Here is a 25,665-nt window from a genome sequence, read left to right on the forward strand (position 1 = left end):
GACTAGTGCACCTGATTAAACAAGAGTAGTCACACGAGATTCTGCCAGTTTACTAACTAATGACCCCAGGAAAACGCTTCATGAAAGGTAAAAATGCCTGTGCCCCTAAACCAGAATTGGTTGCTACCAATCGCCTGTCTCCCATAGCTTGGATTCAGAGAGTGGATTTAGAGATAGTGGCTGACACCCTAAACTTTCTCTGCGCCTCCTTGCCAACACGGAGTGGTGCTGGGCTGGGGAAATGTAATCAGAACTTGGAGCTCCTCATCAGACCCATAGATTTTCAAGTTTATAGAATGAAAAATTACATGGCTTACCAGAAAATGTCGAGCAATCAAAATGGTGCAGCTACTTGCAGTTATCAGCACCCTTCCAACAGGAAGCGAAGGGCACACTGAGTCCGGGAACTAGCACCCCACAGGTACACCTTGTATTCAACAGTCAGACATAATTTTGAGGTGAAGACAACAATAACCCTGGGGGCACAGGTAGCATGTACCTCTAGAAAAGCAATAGGATGGGGCTCAGACAATTGAGTTAGGGACATGCCACACATAGGTAAAATGTAAATGTAAATGTAGTTGAGCTTATATAGCGCACAGCTACCCGCTGTGGGTTTCCCGGCGCTTGCTTAGGGAACCCGTCCTGGTATTCCCCTGTGAGATAGCAGGGTATCCACAAGGTGAAAGTCAGGCATCCCGCCGAGAGGGGCCGTTGTGGAGATTAAGCAAGCTATTGCCCAGAGTCGCAGAGTGTGAACCCGTGAGTCGAGGAGGCACCGGGGCGAGAATTATCGAGTCCGTGGAATTTTTAGCCCAAGACCCGCCGAGGTGGGGAATTGAACCCTGGTCCAGGACTGATCTCATCTTCCGGGTCTGCCGCCTCTAACCCCTGAGCCACACTTCTCCACACCCCTGAGCCACACTTCTCCACACCCCTGAGCCACACTTCTCCACAAAGGTCTCCTCTCCAAAGGTAAAGGTCTCCTCATTGACGGTCAGACAGCACCGCACATTCTGAGTTAGATGTCAGTACCATCAGACATGCAACTTCATCACAAGATGGCAACAGCTATCTTCTTGAGACAGACATATGACCCATGAGGTATCCAGTGGAAACCACAGGCAGGTAGAGATTCTCCATCTGAATAGGCAGGCAGCAAGACCCTTGGGTAAGAGGCAGCACAGCAGAGGTAGAAGTGCTCTTTTGCAAAAGTACCCACAAGTAGGCAGAGCGCAACTGCAGACAAGTGACCCCTGTAGATACCAGGCCTCCAAAAATGATGGCAGCAGTTTGTGGTAGGCAGCATGAGGCAGCATTCAAGGTAGGTCAAAGCATGCTGTAAGCAGTGGCACCCTCAGCCCGACATCAACAGCCCTCTGTGGCACACTCGTATCGTAAGTAAACAAAAGACCCCCCCCCCCCACGTGGCATGAGGAAAAATGCTATTCTCTCATGGGAGTACTATCTTTGAACTTTTTTCAACTGAGTACTTTCCACTGTGATAAACTTTGAAAAGCGAAACCCACTTAAAATCAGTTTATTATGGCTTGATAGAAAGAAGCCTCTATATTAAAGTTTTTTTTATTGAGCTATTGCAGATATTTTGCTTAAGACCGACCACAGTTTTTCAGAGAGAATGTATGCACAACTGCAGAAGAAATAAAAAGAAAGATCAAGCACGTCAGCAGCTGTGATTATTTCAAGACTGGTCCCCAGTCATGGGATTATTGTTATTTAAAAAAATCTTTTTTTAAATGGTTGTCCCCACTAGTTCTTCACTTTGATCGTAGACTTTGGCAAAGCTCACTCTTCATAATGTGACACACTGTGTCCCATGAGATTAGCGCTTTGGTCCTACTAATCAAATGCTGTGTTACACCTGGGTCCGGTTGAGCGCTTCGACACCTATTCCTTGGAAAGGTTAATAGTTACGCATTTGAAAATTGGCCTCTATAAACTAGTCCCCGTGAGGCAAATGAAGCCTTATTAAGTGTCAAGTTCTTCTGTTTGCCTCACTCCTAATCAGAGCCGGCAACACCTAAAGTTTAAATATGAAAGGGTTTGAATTATTTGGAAGTCTACAGGAGCTAAGCAATCGAAAGACTGCAAGTGAGTGACAACGAAAACAGCTAACGGTATGGTGTGGGCGGGTTGGAAGCCCACTGAATATTAAACGATATGCTTCGCAGCGCATATGCTGTGTCGGCAAGACCTCAAATGGAGACGAAAAATAAATTGCCTTCTAATTGGGCCTCCACAATGCACGCAAAATAAATTCCACGCTGATGTTCAGGGCTTTTATGCTATCATTGCCTAGGGTCATCAGGATACATCTAGATTTGAGGATGTCTCATGACCATGAAAGCCTTTGAATTGGCTCCGTATATTATAATGAAAATCGATCCCCCAACCTCAGTTTAGGACCCTAGCCCTGAAGCTGCACAATTTCCTAAACTTCTGTTGTACAACAGAATTTATAAATATGGCCTGGGTCTCATAAAGCAGAAGGGTGTGTCATTGTTTTTGTCAAATCTGGCGTCTCAAAGTCTTAATATTTTCTTAGTTCATTCCCGGAGATAAATCTCTGCGGTCCATCTATTGATATTTCCTTTCTTTAGCAAGTGAGAGTGCTGTGGGATGATGATGATGATCACTACAGAAAGATCCAGATCCTTCAATTATTTATTATATTGAGGTCCTCTGGAAGATTTGTGATGCCACTGTTTTTTCCGCATGAATGTTTGTGCCACGCTTACCACTTAATCCATTAATGTGAGCTAGAAAACAATCCTTATTTTAAAAATCTGCAAATAAATTAAGTTATTGAAGTCGCTGTACATGGGGTTCAGCACTTCGTCTGATGCTTTGCAAAAGCTTTCTGGTCACCATCCAGCTGCTGATTGCAATCATTAAATAGCATTGCTAATGTAAACATTGCGCGCACATGCATTTGTCTTTTTCTTTATGAAATATGACCAACCAGAAAGCAAACTGAAGGATTCATTGTAGCCCTTTCGGCAATTAAGTAGAGGCTTCTATTTTTTTGTTTGATTGAGCATGTATTTTTACAGAAACAATGTGACTAATTAGGCCACTAAATATAATTTTGTGGTGAGTTGTAGAGGACTGCTTTGGCTGACTATCAGAGCTCGTACAACAAAGATGAAACAACGCATCAAGAGGGGAAATGGGTCAAGCTCCTTAAGTTTTGGTAGTGTAATTCGCATTTTTGATCAGCCCATAGAACAGTGATTCAGTGTTTTTGAGATCGAGCCATCAGGACTATTGACGTTTTGCCTCTTTACTTTTCTAAGTCTACATAGAAAGGAGCGAGCACTCAGAAATAATGTAGTCCTTCTCTCTGATGTAAGCAAGGGTATACAATAGAAACAGTGAAGTGGTGTTCAAAGCTCATTGCCTATTAAAGTGTTTACATTTGGCAGCCATTTTGGAAAAAACAACCTCCTCACCTGCCTCCTCCCCTGCCTACTGAGAACAACTTAACCGAGTGATAAATAAAAGCCTACTTGAAGTCCTTTCTAGTTAAGTAGGTACGTTCACGTGTAATTTTTCCAGGTCCTATTTTACAATGTTTCTATTGTGTGGAAAACTCTTAATCAAAAACATTTTTTTTTTAATTATAGCACCTGGCAAATATAACAGTGAACGGCAGGGGGAAATGGACAGTTCCACTCAGACTTATCATCACTGGCAGCAAATATATGCCATTGAGGGACTATTTCTTGAGAAGTTGTGAAACAAAATGTGTCTAGCAGAATGGTGGAAGTGTGTAAGGCCTAGCTAAAAATGACCAAGCTGTCTGATTTGGAGTGTGGGCGTCTCTTTGAAACCACAATGTGGGTTTAAGAACTTTAGAATGGTACGGAAAGTAAGAAGTTTAATATCCTTATCAGACCTGGAGGAACCAATAAATATTCATGAACCCGTCAACTTTTTTTCTATGGGATCTACGACAGCACCTGCTGTTAGTGTTTTTTGCTCCAATCTTTAACGTGAACTGAAGAACTTCAGTGCAAAGGAAAATAACTGCAAATGCTGCAGCGCCACCTGCACGTTTGTGTCAAACTGTTGACTGTAGGGAAGATTGGGTTTGAACACTAACACCCTACTGCTCACAGGCACCCTACTCCACATGCAAGGAAAGTTGTTAATTCGTTTTGTCACTTGGAACATGGTTATGGCTAGGTGTCAAAGTGAAAGGGCATTTCAGGAGGCATCCATACCTTTGCCTGCTGTCTATCAGGATAAAGAAAGATGCAACGTGCGCTCTTCCCTCACAGGTTAGCCAAAATAGATGGCCTTTGATGTTGCATACAGTACAAATTTTTTTATTGTATCTCCAAAATTGATGTTACATAGGAGAGCAAAAGTTTGACTGAAAATCTAATAGGAATCTAACTCATCCCTTGCCTGTTAAATGGTGGTTTTAGCAGCAGGTACATAACTCATTGGCTTATTTTACTCGGATTGGAACTTCAGCACATATGTAACCCAATGAGAATCGTACGAGGATATAGACCTGTAATCTGCAAGTCATATGCAGTGTTCTGCAGCAGGGACTTTTACCCACTAACTTATTTTATGTTGAGTCAAACACATTACGTACAGATCTCTGCAGTAAGTGCATTAACCACTTGAGCTCCCTTACCTTCTTGTACCCTGGCGCTTTCTGACAACACAGTGCTCTCAGCACCAAATGCCTTAACTAAATAATCTTTATCCCAATATCATCTGTTAGTGACTAACGGATTAAGCCAGAATAGCATTTTAGTTACATAAATATAGACTGCATCACAAAACCTTTTCAGTTGGCAGTTTCTGGTTGGATATATACTGGAGTATTTGGGGCAAATGTGCTCTGACGCCAAAGCAGGAAAGTGTTTGAGATAGTGGCACTATGGGGCCAGCATGCTTAGGCGGATGAACTACAGTAGTGGCGCAAGAACACGACACAGCAGAATAGCATAACTGAACAACACAGGAATATACAATGATACAACTACAGAATTAGAACACAGCACATTGATAAGGCAACACCCCCTAAAAACTATTAAAAACATCAACAAGACAATGCGACAGCACAACAAAAGCGCATAACTCAATTGAACACAGTGCATCAACCCCCTCCAGCACAACATGCCAACTCATCTACAGTGCAAACTAACACTAGTAACACAGCAACCTAGTGTAAGAAAACAACACATCACAACATAGAACTGCACACAAACACGGTAACGGCATTCAATGCCACAAGATGCCCCTATAGTGACAGCATGCCATCGCAATAAGAAAAAGGCGATGCAACACATCGGGTGTACATGAAAACGCCACTATTCAACAACACAGCACGCCATGAAGCACTAGAATACAACACTGCTCCACACCAACTCACCAGGGCAGCACAATTTATCAACATCCACACGAGATGCAACACAATAGCACAAAAGTAAAGTTGTTTTTTTTGTGTTTCATTTTATTTGTTTTTGTGGTTGTATTGTATGAATGGTGAAAATCTGGACATTTACTAACCGTTAATGAGCGATGGTGCAAATGTAGCCAGGCGGCTGAGCCTTCCAAATAATTGTGCAAATCAATACATTATTTCCAGATTAATGAGGGATGGTGTAAATCTGAACATGGACTCAGGATTACTGATTGGTGGATCAAATCTGAACTGGCATAATGGTGGTAATTCTTCATACGTTGTGTGCCTCTTTGGCTCAATGGGTTCCACCCTTGGTGTAATGATGGCACTGGCCTTATTATGGAAATTGTTTATTGTAGACATTAGCTCTTTTATGATGCTTCTTCTGACAATATTGCTATTTCTTGGGATTTTTAGAACACAGCAACGTTGCCTGACGCCCGTTTACCGGTCTGCGATGATCCCTCCATTCATCCACCCGTTTATTCATCATCCATGCACATTCTCTCAAATGACTTTTCTTTCAGACACTCACCCATTTATCCTGCCCTTGACGTATTGTCATATTTACTCATTCACACACTCAAAAAATAGCTAGAACTATTGGCTTAGCCGATGCTCGTGATTGAACTTGTGAACCTGTTGGCGAACCAGTTCTTAGTATGACTTGTACCTTTTCTTTTACAGCAGGATGCTGGTCAGGATGGCGTTGCTTCCCCGGCCACACCTGGAACGGGGAAATCAAAGGTAAAGTAAATCAAATGTACTTTGTTTGCTTATGTTTTACCGGTAACAGTTGTTTTATGGGAAAGGCCCAGTTTGTCTGGCATAACTTTTAAGATGCACAGATGTTCTACTTTTGAAAGAAAAGGTTTTGCTTGATCTGAAATGGACACCGTTGGTAACAAAAGCGAGGACTTCAGTTTAACTTTCGGTCCCGGGGTTATGACTCTCTCCAGAGACAGAAGTGTTTTCCTTATTTTATAATATGTAATGTTCTAATGCCTCATTTGCCTTAATGTAACTTACTGAACTTTAAAAAAGGAAAGTTTATTGGTACAGCCCTTGCAGGTATGTTTCCACTCCAAATGCGTAAGGAAGGTTTTGTTTCATGCAGAACAACGCATTTCATTGTTTTGTGATTCTCAAACAGAAATCCCAGAACGCCAACCAGAGTGATGTTTCCTTGAATGCCCTAATTCTGCTACACCAGAGTAAGAATACGATTTCAAAGGGGCTGTGGTCTGAACAGGCACCCGTGTAATAATAATTTGTGCTTATTGCTTAATTATTGCAAAATTACTAGTTATAAACATAGCTTATGACTTAACCAAAATTGTATATCTTATCTCTTAATTAATGAACAAGCTGAGATTAATATAGACTATAAGGGGCCTTAAATAATCCAAAGAAAATACGACTAGTTATAGCTATTTGCCAGTGGGATAGCGTTCCTTCAGGAAACTCACATAAAACCCTCTTATTCGCACAAGAGAGGGGCAATCGACGGTACAGTAACTATTGAAGAGTGTCTCTCCCCATTCGGTAGACTGTACCGTTTAATGACTTTAATGGGGTGGATGCAAACTTCATGTTGGCTCCATAACCTCTGTAGTGCGGTGGACGTGAACACTTTGTCCATAATACTAAACAAAAACTGCTTCTGGTGCTGGCACTGGAAGGTTTTTCATTTAAAAAGATGTTGAGGTGTGATCAGAAGCTTCCCCCGCATCCAGAGGTTATATATTTTTTCTATTCGGGGCAGCACAATGACATGCCACTGATTGAAAGAGAAACCAATTGGTGCCAACTGGACTCACTTTGATTAGTGCTTGGGGGCCATATTTTAATCCCCGAGCACCACTCCAAGGAGGAGAAGTACTGCTAGAAAGGCAACATTTTTGTTTTGTTTTTATTTTTGTCCTCTTTCACCTTGGAATCCCAATTAACCCCCCCTATTATTCCACATCACAGGTGATGGAGGGAGGGAAGAGGGGAGAACCCGGGAGGCATATATACTCTTTTGGCTTATCCTTGTTCAAGAGCCGTGTTTTTTAAAACGAGATAACCTCTTTGCTTTGCTACCAGATTAGCTGCTATTCCAGCCCAACCACTCCATCAGTGGGAGCCAAAGCGTTTTCCTCTGAGACCCCCCCCCCCCTCCACAACATCTAATTTGGATATATAGGAGAGCGCATTAAGCCAATCTGTACAGAGGGGAGGCTGGTCAGCTACCCACTTTCTTCATTTTTCCCTTCTAGCCAGAAGCAGCATAGAGAAAAGTAGCTTGTTCTTTTGGCGCTCAGACTCCCCAAACCCCTTGCTGCTCCAAAAATAATTGGCATATGGCTTACCTTAATATTTATCACCAAAATATTTGTGTTTTACCTACTTCTTCCCAAAATTACGGATTTGCAGTACATTCCATAAACATATGTATGTCAGTCGCCTTCTCCAGCCCACACTTTGCGCACTTCCCCCTTTCCCCATCTTCAAAATCCTGTGTGAGGTCCAATAGTCTCTGTTGAAGGAAAATTGATGATTCCTTCTTAAAGAGGCAGGTTTAACGGTGCTGTATAATATGTGCATTATTACTTGCCATAGATCTTGTAGCTGTGCCCTTGGCAAACATCCTCCCCAGAGCTCCTCTGACAAGCTGAAGACACCATTCTCAGTCTCCAGCATCTCCCAGTGCGAAACGGATACCTCCTTCTTCCCTGGCTTTTTTTTCGACAGATGTTCTTCCAAATAGTTTATGGATCCCATTTCACAATCCATGTTATGAGTCCAACATTTTAGCTGGAGGTATTTGAACCTGGAGAGACTTCCGTCCATAGCCGCTTAAAGCTCATTCCTGGGGGGCGGAGCTTGGCTTGAAACCGGAATGGCCGCCTGAGTCTGGGGCTCCTCCACGCCGATTGAAGATCCGTACATTATCCGTACAAACTGCCACCTACCAAGCGTCAAGAATTAACTGCCATGAACTGGAATAGTGCCGCACCCCGTGGACGAAGATTTGACCCCCTCAAGCCGACGTACTGGAGCAGAGGCGAGTGAGGAGAGTTGGGCCGTGAATCCCCGTACTGCAGTGCACGCGAGGTGGGACGGCGTCACTGTGCGTGCGGGAGAGCGTCGATGGGAAGAGCCGGTCCACGGAAGCGAGGAGGGGAGCCACGTAGGATCTGCTGGCCACGACTTCATCAACGTTGGTGGAGGCGCGGATCAAGAGAAGAAACGCTTGAGGTACCAGCGGAGGCAGAGCAGCGACTGGTACGGACCGCAGAGTGGAGCGCGGCGGGAGAAATCTAGCACCTCTCCCTCCGCCGGACCGCGACGAGAGCGCCGCCCCCGCATGTAAAAGAGCGGCACGGACACGACGCGCCCGGCCACAATTACCACTACAGGCCAAAAAAATCCAGAGGGGACCCAGTATACGGACATAGTGCCTTCCTGGAGGAATAAGTGTGCACCATTGCCCAGGAACTTGTATGGAGGGGTTCTGACAGGCACCTCCACGCGCGGCAAGCACTCAATGGGGAGGAACGGTGGAGTAAGACTAGTGCCCTGTGGTCTGCTGATTTTAAATAATGGAGTTGCCGCAAGATTAGGGGGTGAAAAGGAATAGCAGCTGCTGCTTAGCTACGCTGGGCCCCGGCAGTGAAGATGGAACATACTAAAGCGCAGGGGCTGCTCCAGAGAAAGAACACTGCGGGCCCCAGGGAAGTGGTGGGCATATCATCAGAGAGCAGACACCACCTTTCCAGCGGGCTTGGCGTAACGACACCGGAGATGACCGCTTGCCAGTAAGGGAGTCAGCAGAGAAAGACGCGACCGGGCAGCGGCAAGAGCGAAGAGTGTCGTAGTGGTACAGGAGGCGACATAGGGTTGGAGTGGGCCACCCCGGACGGTGGAACAACGTATTCTTTGTTTGCAGGTCAGAACAGAATAGCCGAAAACCGAAGCTATCCAGATAGAAGTACATTGTCACACACATAAACAATCACGAGGAGACACGCGAGACTGGAGCTGGGTCACTGGCGGTACTCTGAAGCGAAGTAGTGAGCGATTAAATACCGGAAACAACGGGTATTGCCCCGGAGACTGGTATGCGGACGGGAAAGATCGGTTGCCACGAAAATACGATTCCTGACCTAGGGAGAAGCAGTAACTCTTTGAGGGGGGACTGGAGGTCTCTCCCTTCCTGCCCTTTCCTCGAGGCGGAGAAAATCGGCAGCTAAGTGTTGGTCCCACCACGAGGCAGAAGACAATGGGTAGAACGGACAAGACCCAAACCAAACTTACCTTCGATCAAAAGAGCACTCAGTCGCAGGACTCGACCTTCCGTGCGACAACTCAGACTCCTCCATCTGCTGAGGAGGAGCCGGATCTTCGCAATCTGCTGGTATCAATGGAAAAAGGCCTACAAAACGGCATCACATCTCTGGGCGCGAAGATCGACGCCCTCGCCTATCGGATGGACAGAATGGGGAGAGGCTGGATAAGCACGCAGAAAGGCTGGATATGGCCGAAAGATGAATGACGGAAGCGGAGGAGGCGCAGACAACCCTAAATGCAGATCACAAACAGCTGGAGAGCATCACGCAGGCACTGCAAGAGAAAACAGTAGATTTGGAGGCACTCTCGAGGCGCTGTAACCTACGGACAACTGATCTGCCGGAGACGACGCAAACAGGCAATATGGAGCGTTATGTGGAGAAACTGCTGATGGATCTACTGGGTACAGAAGTGTTCTCGAACATGGTGGTGGTGAAACGGGCACATCGCTCCTTAGGGCCTAGACCGCTGCCTGGGGCAGCACCCCGCCCAATTATCGGTAAGTTGTTAAACTACTGGGATAGAGATGCGGCCCTGCATATGGCGAGGGACAAACAAAGACTGACCATTGAAGGATCAACCATCTCACTGTTCCCGGACTTCACGGCTAGAGTGCAAGAGGCCCGCAGGCAATTTATCCCTATAAAAAACTGTTGAGAGACATGGGTGTGGACTACGCCATGCTGTACCCAGCGAAGCTGCGGGTTAACAGACAAGGACGCTCTCATATATTTGTTGATCCGAAGGCACTACAGAAGGCGATTTAAGGACTGGAGCAAAGAACACCGAAGGAGTCCAGCAAGTCAGCCCCAAAATGAAACGGACGGAAGTTCGCTGGAAGAGCAAGACTGAGGCCTGGCTGAGCGCCTAATGTTGATAAGTATACTAGGGTTGTGGGGTGCGGAAGGTGGCAAAGGGAAATAGACAGTGTCAAACTACTGACGATGTTGGGATAGGAACCAAATGGCATCTCAGAGAGACGCGGTTGAAAGCATGAGACATGCTCCGGTTGGGTATATGGTCAAGTCTCAGATGTCCAGATGTCACAAGATAGCCGACGCGCTGGTCAGGAATGAGGAATGGATAATTGCATGCTCCGGGCCAGGTTATCTTAGCAGGGTGTGCCGTAGTGGCACCGCGGCAAATGCAGATATTAACAAAGGCTTGGTGGAAGGGGAGTATACAGCGTTCGGCGGGGGCCGGGGCAGGCGCAGGCAGGTAGCTGTGCTTTTATCATCACACTTGTTGTGCATAGAGCGACCTCCGCCCGCAAGTGAAAAACACCAAGGGAGTTCTCCAAGTTGGGGGAGGGAGGGAGGGGGGTGGTGTGAGAGGTCCCTGGCAGGGACGATGTGTGACTGAGTTGTGGGTGGTCTGCTGTGGTAGGGGGAGGGGTGGGTAGGATCGGGAACCAGTTGTTGCTCCCCATGTTGGGGAAGTTAGAGATGTTAAGTCAAGAGGTAAAGTATGAAAGTCAGTTACCAGGCTTTAGGGCGCACTGCAAAGCGTAACAGCCGGGAACGCTATGACAGGAACAACAGCTGAAAATAGATCAATAGGCTCCCTCAGGGCGCTGTCCTGGAACGTGAGAGGCCTGACTGACCATCGCAAACTGCGGAAGGTTCTGCAGTACCTCAATAGGCACAAGATAGACGTGGCCCTGTTGCAGGAAACTCGCCTCCCTCTGCACAGTCCAGTGATGCGCGCCAGAGGCATAGAGGGCAATACACATGCGGCAGGCTTCACTACTCATGCTAGAGGAGTATTGACATGGGTCAATCCTAGATCAGACTACACACTACAGCTATTGAAGGCTGATACAGGCGGGAGGTTCGTGATCTCTAGATGCCAGGGGTGGGGACTGGATCTTTTATTGATCAATGTCTATGGCCCGAACTACGACTCCCCGGAGTTTTTTGCTGCGTTAGGCGACACAGTGAAAGGATGCGGAATGACACAAATGTTGTGGGGAGGGGACTTTAACTTTTTGAGGAAGCCGAGCGTAGATAGATCAGGGGGCCCAGCTAGGAAGCCGGCATCAGCAGCTAGAGCTATGAAAAGGGTAATGGTTGGTCAAGGCCTTACGGATGTTTGGAGAGAGCTTCACCCACTAGAAGGAGGTTTCACACACTATTCAGCCTACCACAATCTACACACCAGGATAGACTACTGGCTGGCATCATTACAACTTATCCCACAGATACGTGCATGTCAGGTCCTACCGCGCACACTGTCGGACCACTCCCCACTGCTTGTGATTTTGTCCACTCCAAGGAAAACAATCCCCCCACCCCCTTCACATGGCGATTCCCCCCATACTCACTACTAGACCCTCTTTTCAAAGAGACAATGGCCGAAGCCATCAAAACATTTTTCGATAGCAATACTGGGTCAGTAAGCAGTTGTCAGACGGTTTGGGAAGCCTTCAAAGTATATATTCGGGGGGAAGCCATGGCCAAACATTCAGGAGTACTCCTGATATCCGCCAGAGACTCTCGGTGCTGGAGCGTCAGTTGGGTGAGTTGGAGTCGCGTCAAGAGTCAGAGATAGATGGGGAGCATGCGGAAGCAGTGAAACAGTTATTAGAGGAGTTTCAGGAGGCGGCGGACAGCGAAGTGAAGCACCTGGGGAAATACGCTACAGCTAGGGTATACGGAGAGGGGGACAGGCCGGGCTCAGTACTGGCCAACCTACTGAAAGCCAAACGTGATAGGACCTTAATCACAACAATCAGAACGGAAGAGGGCGCCCTACTCACAGAGGAAGCTGAGATAGCTAACAGATTTAAACAATACTACTCGGGCCTATATGCCTCACGACTATCTGACATGGACGGGGAAATACTTGACTACCTGGAACACAACAAATTGCCCTTCCTGTCTAATTCGTGTAGAGAGTTCCTAGCCCTCCCTATCGAAAGAGACGAGATTCTGGAAGCACTGTCGGGTATGAGGGTAAATAGCGCCCCAGGACCAGACGGTCTCACAGTAAACTTTTATAAGACCTTCATAGATCTGCTGCTCCCCCACCTTTCGGAATTATTTGACAACGTGTGTCACGGGACAGATGCCGCCAACGATGAGAGAGGCTATGATAGTTGCCATTCCCAAAACAGGTAAACCGAGAGAGGAATGTGGGTCGTATAGGCCGCTCTCCTTCTTGAATGTGGATGCCAAATTGTACGCAAAAATACTGGCGACACCACTGGTGCTACTGACCCTGGATCTAGTGGCTCCAGAACAAGCAGGTTTTGTGCCTGATAGAAGCCTCACATATAATCTACGTACGGTCTTTGGCACGATACAGCATGTTCGCCATGATGCAAAGGCAATAGCGCTCTTCTTGGATATGGAGAAGGCTTTTGACTCGTTGGAGTGGCCCTTTATGTGGCAAGTCTTGACCAGAATGGGACTCGGCCCAGTATTTCTACAATTGATAAGGGTGTTATATAACGCCCCAACTGCGCGTATTCGGCTGGGATCCTTGGTAACTGACTCTATTCCCATTACTAGAGGCACCAGGCAGGGCTGCCCTCTGTCGCCATTGGTATATGCTCTGGTGGCAGAGCCACTGGCATGCGCGCTCGGGGAATACCACAGCCATAGAGGTGTGAGCTTTCCCAATTGTAAAATAGTGTTGTCAACATATGCGGACGATACCCTTCTGTACGTGAGAGATCCCGAAAACAATCTAGGCCCAGTCCTATGTGAGGTGGTGCACTATGGTGCGTTATCTGGGTTGAAGGTAAATTGGTCCAAATCCATCGCCTTTCCGCTCACCCCGTCCACAACGATGTTCGAGATGGAATACCCACTGCGGTGGACGGACTACTCTGTTAGATATCTTGGCATTAGATTACACACGGATTCGGATATTGTCTTCCGCGAAAACTATGGAACGGCGGTGGCTAAGTTAGAAGAGGATGTTGAAACATGGATCAGACTACCGCTGTCGTTGTTAGGCAGGGTCTCTATTATGAAGATGGTGGTGCTGCCTAGATTCCTCTTCCTCTTCACAAACATACCAATAGTATTGCCGCGTTCCTTTTTTGCCCTGGTAAAGAAATCGTTAGTGAGGTTGGCTTGGGCGGGCAAACAAGCGTGTGTACAATGGCGGGTGCTGACGTTACCGTATCACCTAGGGGAATTGGGCGCGCCTGACCTGGAACTGTATTACCGTGCAGCGCAGGGAGCGCAAGCTTATAGTTGGGTTCATGGGGCGGATGATATCCCGTATCTGCGGCTAGAGAGGCTGTTCGCAGACCCACTTCCTCTCCCGGCGGTCATATTCGAGCCGGTGGACCGCAGGAGAGGATTCTTGGACTCTTTGACCTTGACACGGCATGCTTGGCACAGCTTGTTGCAACAAAGAGCGGGAGCACTGCTATACTCCCCGGAGATGTTGGTGGAATGGGCGGTATGGCTGCCCCCCTGCAGGGACGGAGGAGTAGTCAAAGCGCTGCAAGAGCTACGTATCCGAAAAATGGGTGATCTCTTTCTAGAAGGGGTGGCCATAACTAGTGACGCAGTCATGAACTCCGTTGAGGCACCCACATTGCTCCAACGTTTTCAGTTTCACAGAGTACATGGTGCGCTTAGACAACAGTTGGGGATGACTTAAACGAACCTCCTGAAGTGCAAGAACTTACCTACCTGATTAAAGCAAAATCCCCCCGCAAACTTGTCTCTAATATTTATAGACTGGCAATGTCGCAAAGAGCTAACCAGTATACCAAAGCTAGACTGGCCTGGCAGCAGGACTTGGACATAGCAATTGATGATGCCATGTGGACCTACTGTTGCACTAACACGAAACGTATATCACTACATGGGAAATATAGGCTGATACATGTTAAATGTATTAATAGAGTGTACTATACACCTGAAAGGCTGCACAGGTATGGTCTGAGGGAGGATGCGACCTGCGACAGATGCCGAGCCACACCAGCGGATTTCATGCACGTAGCGTGGAGCTGCCCTGGGATGTACCGATTTTGGGGAAATATATTTTGTGAAATTAGCGTAATAGCTGAATTGGAGATCTCCCCTGACCCAGCACTGGTGCTGTTCGGATATTCTAAAACCCTCTCGAGGGCAGCCCAGCAGACTTAAACTTAGGCCTACTGATGGCTAAGCATAGAGTAGCAATGTGCTGGCTGCGGGGGCGTTTACCCACACTGGCGCAGTGGTCGCGCGATGTTCTCTACTGCTGCACACAATCTGGGGCTTTCAGCTAATTACTCCCACCAAGGAGCAGACCAAAGAATTTTTGGGGGCTATGCACCACACATTTGAGAGATAAGGGGGAGAGAACGCAAGTAGCGGAACTAGAAGGTGGGAACAATTCCCTAGCCCCTGAGACAGCATGGCTGGGCCATGGACTAGGTAGTCACTGAACATAAGACAAAGAGAAACAAGATGGGAGAGTGTCTAGTCCCGAGCACTAGGTGAGAAAACGATAAGCAGGCATGGTACCAGGGGGAGGGAGCCAGCATGGAGGAGCGACTAGTATAGAATGTCAGTACTGAGTAGTGTAGTGATTACCTGAAGCCCTGATGGTGACTGGCGGATTTGTTACCTCGTTGTTTGGTTATTATTTAAAAAAAAAAAAAATAGAAAAAATGGTATTCGTTTATACGGTATTAGATAGTAAGTGGCGTACGGCAATTCCGCCTAGTATTGTATTTGGTTCCACAATTCATAATAGGTGCGCTGCCCGGCCTCCGGGATGTGGGCAAAAGAGCTGTGTAACGCAATTTATTTAAGAATGCCGCCAGCCGCCGGGTTGTAGGCATCTGGCTGTGTTTGTCGGTGACAACTTAAGCAATAAAAAATAAATTAAAAAAAGCTCATTCCATGGGAGCAGCTTACCATCATGTGAACGTTGACCCCACGTTTGTATACCTGCTGCCTTAATTGGTAGTGCTAGTTTATCTTTTGGACACTGTGGGGGTGCCTGGAAAATTCCAGATAGGAGTAAGGTTACTGTAGTTCTCCAGTTTCATGGCTTTTCTGATACAGGACCAGATCTTGGCCATTGCTTTTAAAAAAAATAACTTTATTGGGTATTTTAAAGCAGGCAAAGTGACATATGAACAAGCCCATCAATGCCCATGCGTAGCTCAACAGGCCTCACAACTGAAAGTAAGCGACTGTTCCCTAGCGTACATAACCAAAGTGGTCTACAAATGTCCATGCTACCAAGGGGAATTGTCCAGCATGAGGCCCATATATTATAACAGACTAGGAGAGGGCAATTTCGAAAGCGGCACCTGAACTAAACCCACCCGCTATTAACCCCCACCCTCCCTCCCTAGCCCAACTCCCCCAACTTCCCCCCCTTATACCGGTGTGCTGCCGCCCTTTGTGAGTGAGTAGATGTAGTGTCCCTTAAACTGTATCCGTTGAGCATGAGACGTCATTGAGTCGGAGTAAACGGAGGTATTTGGGGCAAGTGACTTCATTGAATTCATTCGCCAGCAATGCCAAGAGGGGGCGCCAGACAGTACAGAAGGCGTCTGAGGAGTGGGTTAAGTTAGCGTGTATGCGTTCCATCCCGATAATGTACCACAGTTTATGTAGCCACCCAGTGTGTGTTGGGCGAGTGTGCGTGCCCCAGAGCGATACAATGTGCTGTACAGCCACGCCCATAGCTAACCCTAGTTGTTTCCCCCGAATGGATTTCAACGGGAAGGTGAGTGCATTGGGTAACCCTAGCAGGGTATAGACTGGAAAGCGGGGTATGGTAGTGTCGAAGTAAGTATCTATATCATCAAGGACTAACGTCCAATAATCTACCACTTCCCTACAGTCCCAGAGGAGATGTGTCAACGTGCCCTCCTCATCACATCCCCTCCAACAGGTGGGGCTGCGATTTGGATTGAATTTATTGAGGCGAGCCGGGGTCAGGTACCAGTAAAGGGCAACTTTAACTGCTGCTTCCTTGCTAGCTGTATTCCAGGCTGTATGGTTCGCTCTATGATAGATCTGAGACCACTCCCTTAGCGAAAGGTTCCTCCCTAACTCCACCTCCCACCGCCGCTGCCCGGCCGAGCACTCACCGGAATCTGGCGGTCGTAGCATTAGATATAATTCAGAAATCAAATGGCGGTCTGAGTGCTTCGATAAAAGGCACTTCTCATAGGCCGTGAGGCATCTACTCACAAGCGGACGCGTTTCAGGGTGAAGTAACCAATGGTGAAGTTGGAAATATTGGAATTTTGGAGGGTGCTGAATACCGTGCCAATCAGCCAACTCCGGGTATGGGAGGAACCCGTCCACATCGAAGAGATGGCTTGCAGATTTACAGGTCGAGGCTCGCCATTCCGGAAACGCCCTCTTGTCACATCCCGGAGGGAAGGCTGGATTGTCAAATAGGGGCGTCAGGGGTGAGGGGAAAGATGTAAGTTGCCGTTGGGTCTCCACCGCATCACACGTCCGCACCACCAAGCGCGTGATGGGAAATCTAGTGAGATACCTTGGTCGATCTACAGGATTCAGAAACTGTATCTTCGACAACGAGAGACCTGCCATCGCTCTGTCCTGAAATACCCACCTTTTCTCTGACTCAGGCCTGCTCCATTCCACAAGATAGCGAAGTTGCGCTGCTCTATAGTAAGTCAGTAAATGGGGGATCCCCAACCCTCCCTCGTTCGGGGGACGGTAGGCAATATCTCTACGTACCCGCGGGCGCTTCCCTGCCCAGATGAAACTGAGCAGCTCTCGTTGCAGAGAGTGGATGTAACGCATAGGGAGTTCCGCCGGGATCGTCTGAAATATATAAAGTATTTTAGGCAAGATGGACATTTTAACCGTTGCCACGCGGCCAAGCAGTGAAAGGGGATAAGACTGCCACTTGCTAAGAGCACAGGTGACTTGAGAGTGGAGGATGGAGTAGTTACGGGCAATCGTTTGGTCGGTGGATGGGGTCAAAATAATCCCTAAGTAGGAGATTTCAGGCTGAGGGCGCAATTCCCCAAATCCTTCAGCCGTAGTGCCAGCAGTAGTGTCATTGAGTCCCAGCGACAGCAGCATAGACATCGCCACATTAACCTTAAACCCCGGAACCTTACCGAATTCCATCAGCTCCCGTAGGAATGCCGGGACAGAGCGAGGAGGGGTGTCGAGAGTCGCCAAGATGTCGTCCGCGTATTAATTAACCGTGTGGCGTTCCCCCCCCCCCCCCCCCCTCCCTCCCCCTCTTAAGGGAATGCCAGAGATGTCAGGATTATCCCTGCTCCGTTATAAAGCGCGAAGAGCAGCGGTAAAAGAGGGCACCCCTGCCTTGTGCCCCACCGGATGACGAATGGCCAGGAGCTGATCCCGTTGACCCGGATCGTTGCCGTGGGTTGATCATAGCAGCTCGCGACCCAAGCCCGAAATTGAGCTCCCAGGCCGAAGTGAGCCATTGTCTTATCCAAAAAACCCCAGTCCACCCTGTCAGCGTCAACTGAAAGTAAGACAGCGTCCAGATCCATAAAGTGGGCCTTGTCGATTAAGTGCATTAACCGCTTGGTGTTATCACTACTTTGCCTGTTGGGTATAAAACCCGATTGATCCGGTTCGATAATACCCGGCAGGGGGGGGCCCAGTCTGGCAGCCAAGACACCCGTAAAAAGCTTTAGGTCCAGGTTAAGAAGGGAAATTGGGCGATATGCTGCACCCCGTGTGGGATCTTTCACCGGCTTGGAAATGACCACGATATCGGCTGCCAGCATGTCCGTGGGGATGGAGCCCGGTCCCTCGAAAGAGTTAAACAGGCGGGTCAAAATCGGAGCAAGGGGCTGGCAGAAGGCTTTGTAAAAACCCGCCGAAAACCCATCCGGACCGGGGATTTCAGAGGCTTGAGACGGGAGATCGCGCCCACAACTTCCTCCACCCTAATAGGAGACTCCAACGCAGCAGCCCCAGACGCATTCAGACCTGTGACCGCCGCTTGGCCAAGATAGGCCTCCCCCGAGCCGTTGACCGTAGGGTCTCTACTATACAAAGTGGCATAGAACTCCCGAAGGGCGTCCGCAATCTGCTCGTCGTCTTCAATCTTCTCACCAGTGGAGGTGCTGAGGGCCGTGATTTTGGCACGTTGAGTCCTGGCGCGAAGTTTGCTCGCCAGGAGCTTCCTTGTTTTATCGGCCCCGATATAGTAGGAATGTTGAAGTCGTAGGGCGGCGTACTCCGCCCTGTCGAGGTCCAGGCTGGCCAACTGGGCCCAGGCGAACTTCAGTTGTCGCCACATCCGCGGGGCTCCGGTACGGCTGTGAACTCGTTCGAGTTATGCTACCTTGGCCATCAATTCCTCTCTCGTCTCTCTGCGGGTTTTGTTATCTGCCGCGGAAATAGCTATTAGTTCCCCGCGCACTACTGCCTTAAGGGCCCCCCATAATGCGGTCAAGGATACGTCCGGGACATCGTTAGTCAGTGATGCATTTACGCACCTGTTGGACAACATCAGGACGCTGAAGCAGGGGTTCCCGAAGACGCCACCTCCCTTTCAGGCGATGCAAAGGGCGAAGGTCGAGCGTGACAGTCACGGCGTTGTGGTCGGAAATAGCCATTGGGACGATGTCAACGGTCTGAACCAGCGCTTTAAGATCGGACGACCCTATAAAATGATCTAGCCGAGAATACGTCTGATGTACATGGGAGTAAAAGGAGTATTGCGTGCTATGGGGATGAGCCTCCCTCCAAAGATCTATCAGCCCCCTATTCCACAGCCAGTCCCGTCCCCCTCCCGAGATCGCTCCTGCGTCCCCTCGGCGCTGACCCGAACGATCTTGGCCAGAGTCCATGACTAGATTGAGGTCACCCCCGAGCAAGATGTGCCTGTCATGGTGACGAAGGATTTCAGACAGGGAATCTATGAGGAACGACTCCTGTCCAGCATTGGGAGTGTAGAGGGAGCCAACAATAACGGGGGTACCCCCCACCCAGAGCCTATAGGCCAGTAGCCGCCCCTTTACCTCCACCAATTTGTCCCCAATACCGCAGTGAAAGTGTCTCGCCAACAGTATGGCCACCCCCCCCCCCCCCCCTCTTATCTGGCGTAGAAGAAAAGAACTGGTGGGGAAACGCCCGCAATCGCATTCTATGCCAGTCCTTAGGCAGCAGGTGTGTTTCCTGTAACAGGCAAATCGAGGCTCCTGAGTTTTCTAGATAGCTCAGAATTGCCCATCTCTTAACGGGGCTGTTTAACCCCTTTACATTAAGGTGAGAACCTGGATGGCCATGGGGACCTTCGGATATCATGAAGTGAGTGTCGGCCAGGCACCGACCAGTAGGGGCTATCTGAAATCGACCCATCGACGTCGCCACCAAAGGGCACCCCTTCCAAAGTGCTCTCGTCCTCCATATCCTTCCCCTGGCAGCACACCGGTACCCCCTCCCCAAACCCCCACGAAACAGTTCCAGAGACCAACCATTGTCCAATATCCTCAGCATGAGCCAAGGACAAACACAGAGAAAAGGACTTGGAGAACATGGCATCCGGGCGACTCAAGCTCCCCGCCCGCCACCCCCCCCCCCCCCCCCACCGGTGCTAGAGTATGATGCATAGTGTATCCCCCCCATAGCGAGTTTACGGAGAGTCCGGCCTAGAAGTATCTCTCAGGACTGCTGCGAGGGCCGAGGCTCTTTCAGTGGACATCGTGACGCGGTCCGGCTTCACAGTTGTCATCGGCGAACGACGACGTCCCATCCGCTGCCAGCCCTCCGTGCCGGCTTAGGAGAAGAGTCAGGAGTGCGCGGAGCAAGGCCAAGCAAGTCGGATACCTCTTGAAATGAGCGGAGTTGGTGCAGCTTACCGTTCCACCTGAAGATTAAGCGGAAGGGGTGTCCCGACGTGTATGGCACTCCATTGGCTTTTAAGAATGAGGTTGCTTCCTTGAAAGCTTTACGTTTTTGAAGGGTGATGGAGGCCAAGTCCTGGTAAAGAGCTACAGCATGCCCCTGATGCGTGAGTGGTTGTTTTAGGCGAGCCTCCCTTAAAATGCGTTCCTTCATGGGGAAGTCCAGCAAAAAGGCCAATATGTCCGGTGGGGGAGCCGGAGCATTTCGCCCAGGCCCACCCTGTGGGCGCGATCGATGCGGATCTCAAGATCCGGACCTTCCCCCAGAATGTCCCGAAAGAGGCCCTGAAGATAATCAGTCACATTCTTCCCTTCCGCTTGTAGTGGGACGCCCCGCACGCGAATGTTGTTGCGACGGGATCTATTTTCAAGGTCCTCCGCGTGTGCCTGCAGGTCAACCTGCTGATCCCCTAGACGAAGGATTTCCTGCTGGAGCAGCTCCACTTCATCAGATTTAGATTGCTCCGCGTTCTCTATAGCTGCTACACCCTCTCCCAGCTCGTCCACGTCACGACGAATTTCCCCGCACCTCTCCTGCAACCTCCTGTTTAAGTGTTTGATAGTCCTCTCGGAGGGTGTTAAAAAGAGCTTCAAGAAATGTCCGGGTAATGGGCACCTCCCCTTCAACCTGTCTAGAGGATTGCGACTAGGGTGGGGGGGGGGGTGGAGCTCCCCCAATCTCCATTTGCTGACCCCTTCACTAGCATATCTCTCAAGGAGCGGTCCCCCTTTTTCTACGTGTTGGCCATGGTGGTGCCGCTGGCGAGACCACTAAGTGGCTGCCCAGTGGGGCTAACGATGACGCCACTCGCAGGGCCACCCTCCGACGATGTAATGGGTCCCAGCCGCCGTATCCAGGCCGCGACCAGTCCTCACCAGCAACGACGAGGAGATAGGGGACACAATCGTGACCTCAGGCCCGTTGGGCGTTTCTGCGGTCTCCCCCACACTCCCGGGCACGGAGAGCCGTCCGTGAGCTCCAATCCTCGACAACCGGACCTCACCCCGCTCTGGGCACGCCAACTCCAGCCATCACGGGGCGATGAGGAAAAGCAACCTGCACGTCCAAATCTCAAGGCCAAAGAGGGCACACCAGGAGCCGCAGCTGCTAGGCGCCTCCTTCGGTTCACATCGCCAGGCCACTGGCAAGCCGCCACGGGGAAGGTAGACGAGGGCCCCCCCCCAGCCGTCCAGACGCCCAGCACGGATGAAGGTGGGAGGAGCGCCTGCCAAGAGAGCAGCAGGAGCGGATGCCCCTAAGGGCCATCAACCAAGGCCCACACAGTCACTGCACGTTGAGGGGCCGCTGCACCCGAGACGGAAACCTCCTCCGCCTGCGCGGGGGCTGACCCTGCGGCCCACTTCAATTGCCAGCCCCCAACAGTCCAACTAGGCAGGCTGGCGCGCTGCCCCCCTCCAAGCCGCCGTGAGTCACTGATGGCCTCCCCGTGGCTCCCGCGCTAGGTCCCGTCTTGTGCGTCTGGGGGGCGCCCTCCTGTGTGGTGTTTCAAAGCAGTTCCGGTCTAGCTGGGGGGACCCAGGCACCGTCTCAGGCCCCCCACCGCGTGCGTGTCCCAGGTCCACTCCTCCCGCCTTGGGCCAGGTACGGGCCGTCCAGCCACACCCAGCGCGGGCGCCGCTCCCGGGAATTCCACCCGCCCCGGCCCACCAGGCGCTTCTTTAGGGAGTGCCGCAGTAAGCCAGCTCCGGCGTCATGTAGGCCCTGCCGGGCTCAAGCCTGCTCCTGCCGCCAGCTCTCAGCGCCTCACCTCACTTCTGGCATCTGTAACTGCTTAGGGCTTCGCTGTTAGGGAGCAGGGCTCGGAGCCACCACAGCGCCAGGTTCGCCTCCCGCGTAGCCTTGCGGGGGAGTCCCACGCTGTACCTGCAGGAAGGCCGTCGCCCGCCCGCGCCCACTAGGCCCGACCAGGCCCAACACCCTCGGTTCACGCGTCGCCTCCCCTGACGTGACTTGCAGGCGGGTGTAGGGTTGTCAGCGGCGGCTCCGCGTAGTCTCCCTCCAGTGCTGCCGCCGCTCTATGAGGGACGCCCGGCCAGGAAGCAGATTGCCGCCGTTGCACCGCTCCTCCGTCGTCCCCAGCCCTGCCCGGCTGGAGCTCCGCACACCCCCGGTCAGCTCAGGCGCCAAGGAGGAGAACGTGCTCGGTGTCTGGTTGAAACCTCCCGGCACCGCGGTGCGTATATCGCCGTCTCTGGATACGGCCTCGCTCCCGCTCTCAAATGGAGGCCACTTTTGCGCTCAATTGGGGGTTAAGATGCACAAAATTGCCGGTAGAAGGGGTCCAGAGCGGGGAGCCTCGCGGTTTTGCAGCCGTTCAGGTCGCGATCTTTGCCACGCCCCTTGGCCATTGATTTTAACGCTTTCGATCTCACTTTTTTAAAATACTTCATGTCTCTGAATGTAAGCAGAAAATGGGTATTAGCCCCTGTAACTTCTTTTAACATGGCCTTAAATAGGAAACCAATCTCCGAGCAGTCTGGAATATGGAAAAACATCCTGCAATTCTTTGTCTGGAAAGCCCAAGCATAATACTGCATGTCAGGCAGAGAAAGACTCCCCTTGTCCCTCCTTCTGTGTAGATTCGTCCATGATATCCTCACCCTTTTGTATGCCCAAATGACTGAATTTAATAGCTGGTTGTATCATCTCCAGCTATTCATTCTTAAAGTACAAGAGGATTATGTTAAATATTTACGTTTTGAGAGAATAACCATTCTCACTTAATTTTATCTACCAAAGACCGTCAATGGAAGGGGAGCGCAACTCTTCATCAGCCTGTTTGTTCCAGCCAAGGCTTTCACGAGGTTGACTTCAGGAATCTTATCCCTATCTTGCATGATCTTAAGCTTCAAGTATTTCACATCATTCTTAATTAGTATATTATGCCTCCCCTGATTCCACACCATGGTCTCTGTTTTTTCTGCATTGACTGGATTTCTTGAGATCTCACCAAATTTTAATGTCAACTGAACTATAGCTGGAAAAGCAGTCGATAGATTAGAAGTATATACCATAAGGTCATCCTCATATTGGGAAACTTTTTTATCCCATCCGTTACAAGAGAAGGGAATAATGGAGGTCTCACGCCTAAGCCTATATGCTAAAGGCTTGATATAGAGATTAGATAGTAGGTGGGATAGCGGGTACCTTTGCCTTGTGCCTCAAGTTATTTTAAAGGCTGAAGTTAAGCTTGCGTTCATTAAATTCTTGCTCAGGAACCCTGATAGATCAGTCATATGGCTCTACAAAATGTTTACCTAGATTATGCTGTTTAAAAATGGTAGCAAGGTATGTCCAATGTACTCTGTTGAAAGCTTTTGTTGTGTCTAGGTTTAAAGCTGCTAGTGAGATATTAAAGGCGCTTACCAAATCAATTGTGGCAATAAGACCGTACCTTCGACTAACAAACCCGTTCTGATCACTATGCAGCAATCCACCAACTACACGGCTCAACCGATCTGCCAGAACTTACGCAAATATTTCATATTCACAGTTGAGAAATGATGTGGGTCTGTAGGATTCACAGCATGCAGGGTTATTTCCCATTTTCAAAATTAACATAACTATAGCCTTCTATCAAGACTGTTGCAACTGAGAGCCTTCCACAAAAATCTCCCTAAATAGTCGTCTTAAATGGTGCGAATGGAATCGCCAAGAGCCTTTTACAGCTCCGCTGGAAGACCGTCGGGCCTGTAGTTTTACCACCTTTGCTTGAGGTAATAGCCCCTTAATCTCTAACTGGGTGATACAACTATTCAGAGCAGACTGGTCACTTAATGCTAGAATAGGTAGGCTCTCTACGCCTATCCATTGGTTGACCACCTCCTCTGTTATTTCCAAGTCCTCCGAGTACAGTTTTTAAAAAAACATGTAGAGCTCTCTCTGTATCTTAGCTGCTAGTCAATTTTATGCCCATCTGAGCACAATTTATTTCCTTAATGATATTCCTTGCTGGATCAGCTTTGATCATCCATGCGAGTAACTTCCCTGCATTCTCTCCATACTCGAAGTGCACTAGCTTACTTGCTTCCCATCTCTTCTTAACTCTGGTCAGAACTGCCAACTGCGCCCTCAACAATTGTAGCCTAATCTCTAGGGGTAAATCCTCCTCATTATTAAGTTTTGCTAACAATCGTCCCTCCAGTTTTATCATTTCGGACTCCAGGGTCCTGACCTCATCTCTATACTTTTATTCCTGAAACTAGGTAAACTGGTGATTTTCCCCCTTAAGAAAGCCTTAAGTGAGTCCCATACCACAGTCAAAGGGGCCGAACCGATATTGATCTTGAGTAATTCCTCAGTCTCCGAGCGGAGGGTGCTGACACATCTCTATCCAATAATATAGTGCGGTCTAGGGTCCATCTCTTTAACTCAGTCTTAAAATGGGCTTAACTTTTAGTACTATAGCGGCGTGATCGGAGTAATAGACTGCTAAATAGGTGATATGTTGAATTTCCTCTTTTAGGACCTGAGCTACTAAAATGTTGTCTATTCTAGACGAGTGACCATAATTTTTATTATAAAAGGAGTAACCCTGCGTTAAGCCTTCTCTTTCTCACCATAAATTGCACAATGCTAATTTTCCCATCATATTTTATAAATAAGCCTATGTTTTAGGTGAGCTTAATGACCTGCTTTCAGCTGATCTATTCAATTTATTGTCTATAAGCACATGAAAGTCTCCAGCCATTATAATTGGATAGGTGAAGTCTAAAAGATTGAGAAAAGTCATCTTGAGAGGCTTAATGTCATTACAATTCAGGCCATAATATCCAGCAAGTGTGAAGTTCCTATCGTCTAATTTGAGCTTTGTGATAATCCACCTTCCTGATTGATCTGTGACACTTCCTGAGATAAAAGCATTCACCTATTTTTTAAACTAAAGTAACCACCCCTCTGCTACTGGTACTTTGGTCTGTACAGGCCATTTGATGGACCCTTTTTTGGGATTTATACATTTCTATACATTCCACTCTAGTGAGATGGGTTTCCTGTAAAATAATATATGTGCTGGCT

At 49.0% G+C, this 25,665-nt stretch overlaps 1 protein-coding gene across 1 annotated transcript in view; it reads left to right on the top strand.

The window, feature by feature from the left end:
* GCC2 (GRIP and coiled-coil domain containing 2) overlaps window positions 1-25,665 on the top strand; it is a 325,439-nt gene that overhangs the window by 19,232 nt on the left and 280,542 nt on the right. The window contains exon 2 of the mRNA XM_085622624.1: window positions 6,137-6,196. Within this exon, the coding sequence (XP_085478750.1) occupies window positions 6,137-6,196 (60 nt within the window). The remainder of the gene's footprint in view (window positions 1-6,136; window positions 6,197-25,665) is intronic.

Source organism: Triturus cristatus, chromosome 8 (genome assembly GCF_964204655.1).
Source record: "Triturus cristatus chromosome 8, aTriCri1.1, whole genome shotgun sequence".
NCBI lineage: Eukaryota > Metazoa > Chordata > Amphibia > Caudata > Salamandridae > Triturus > Triturus cristatus.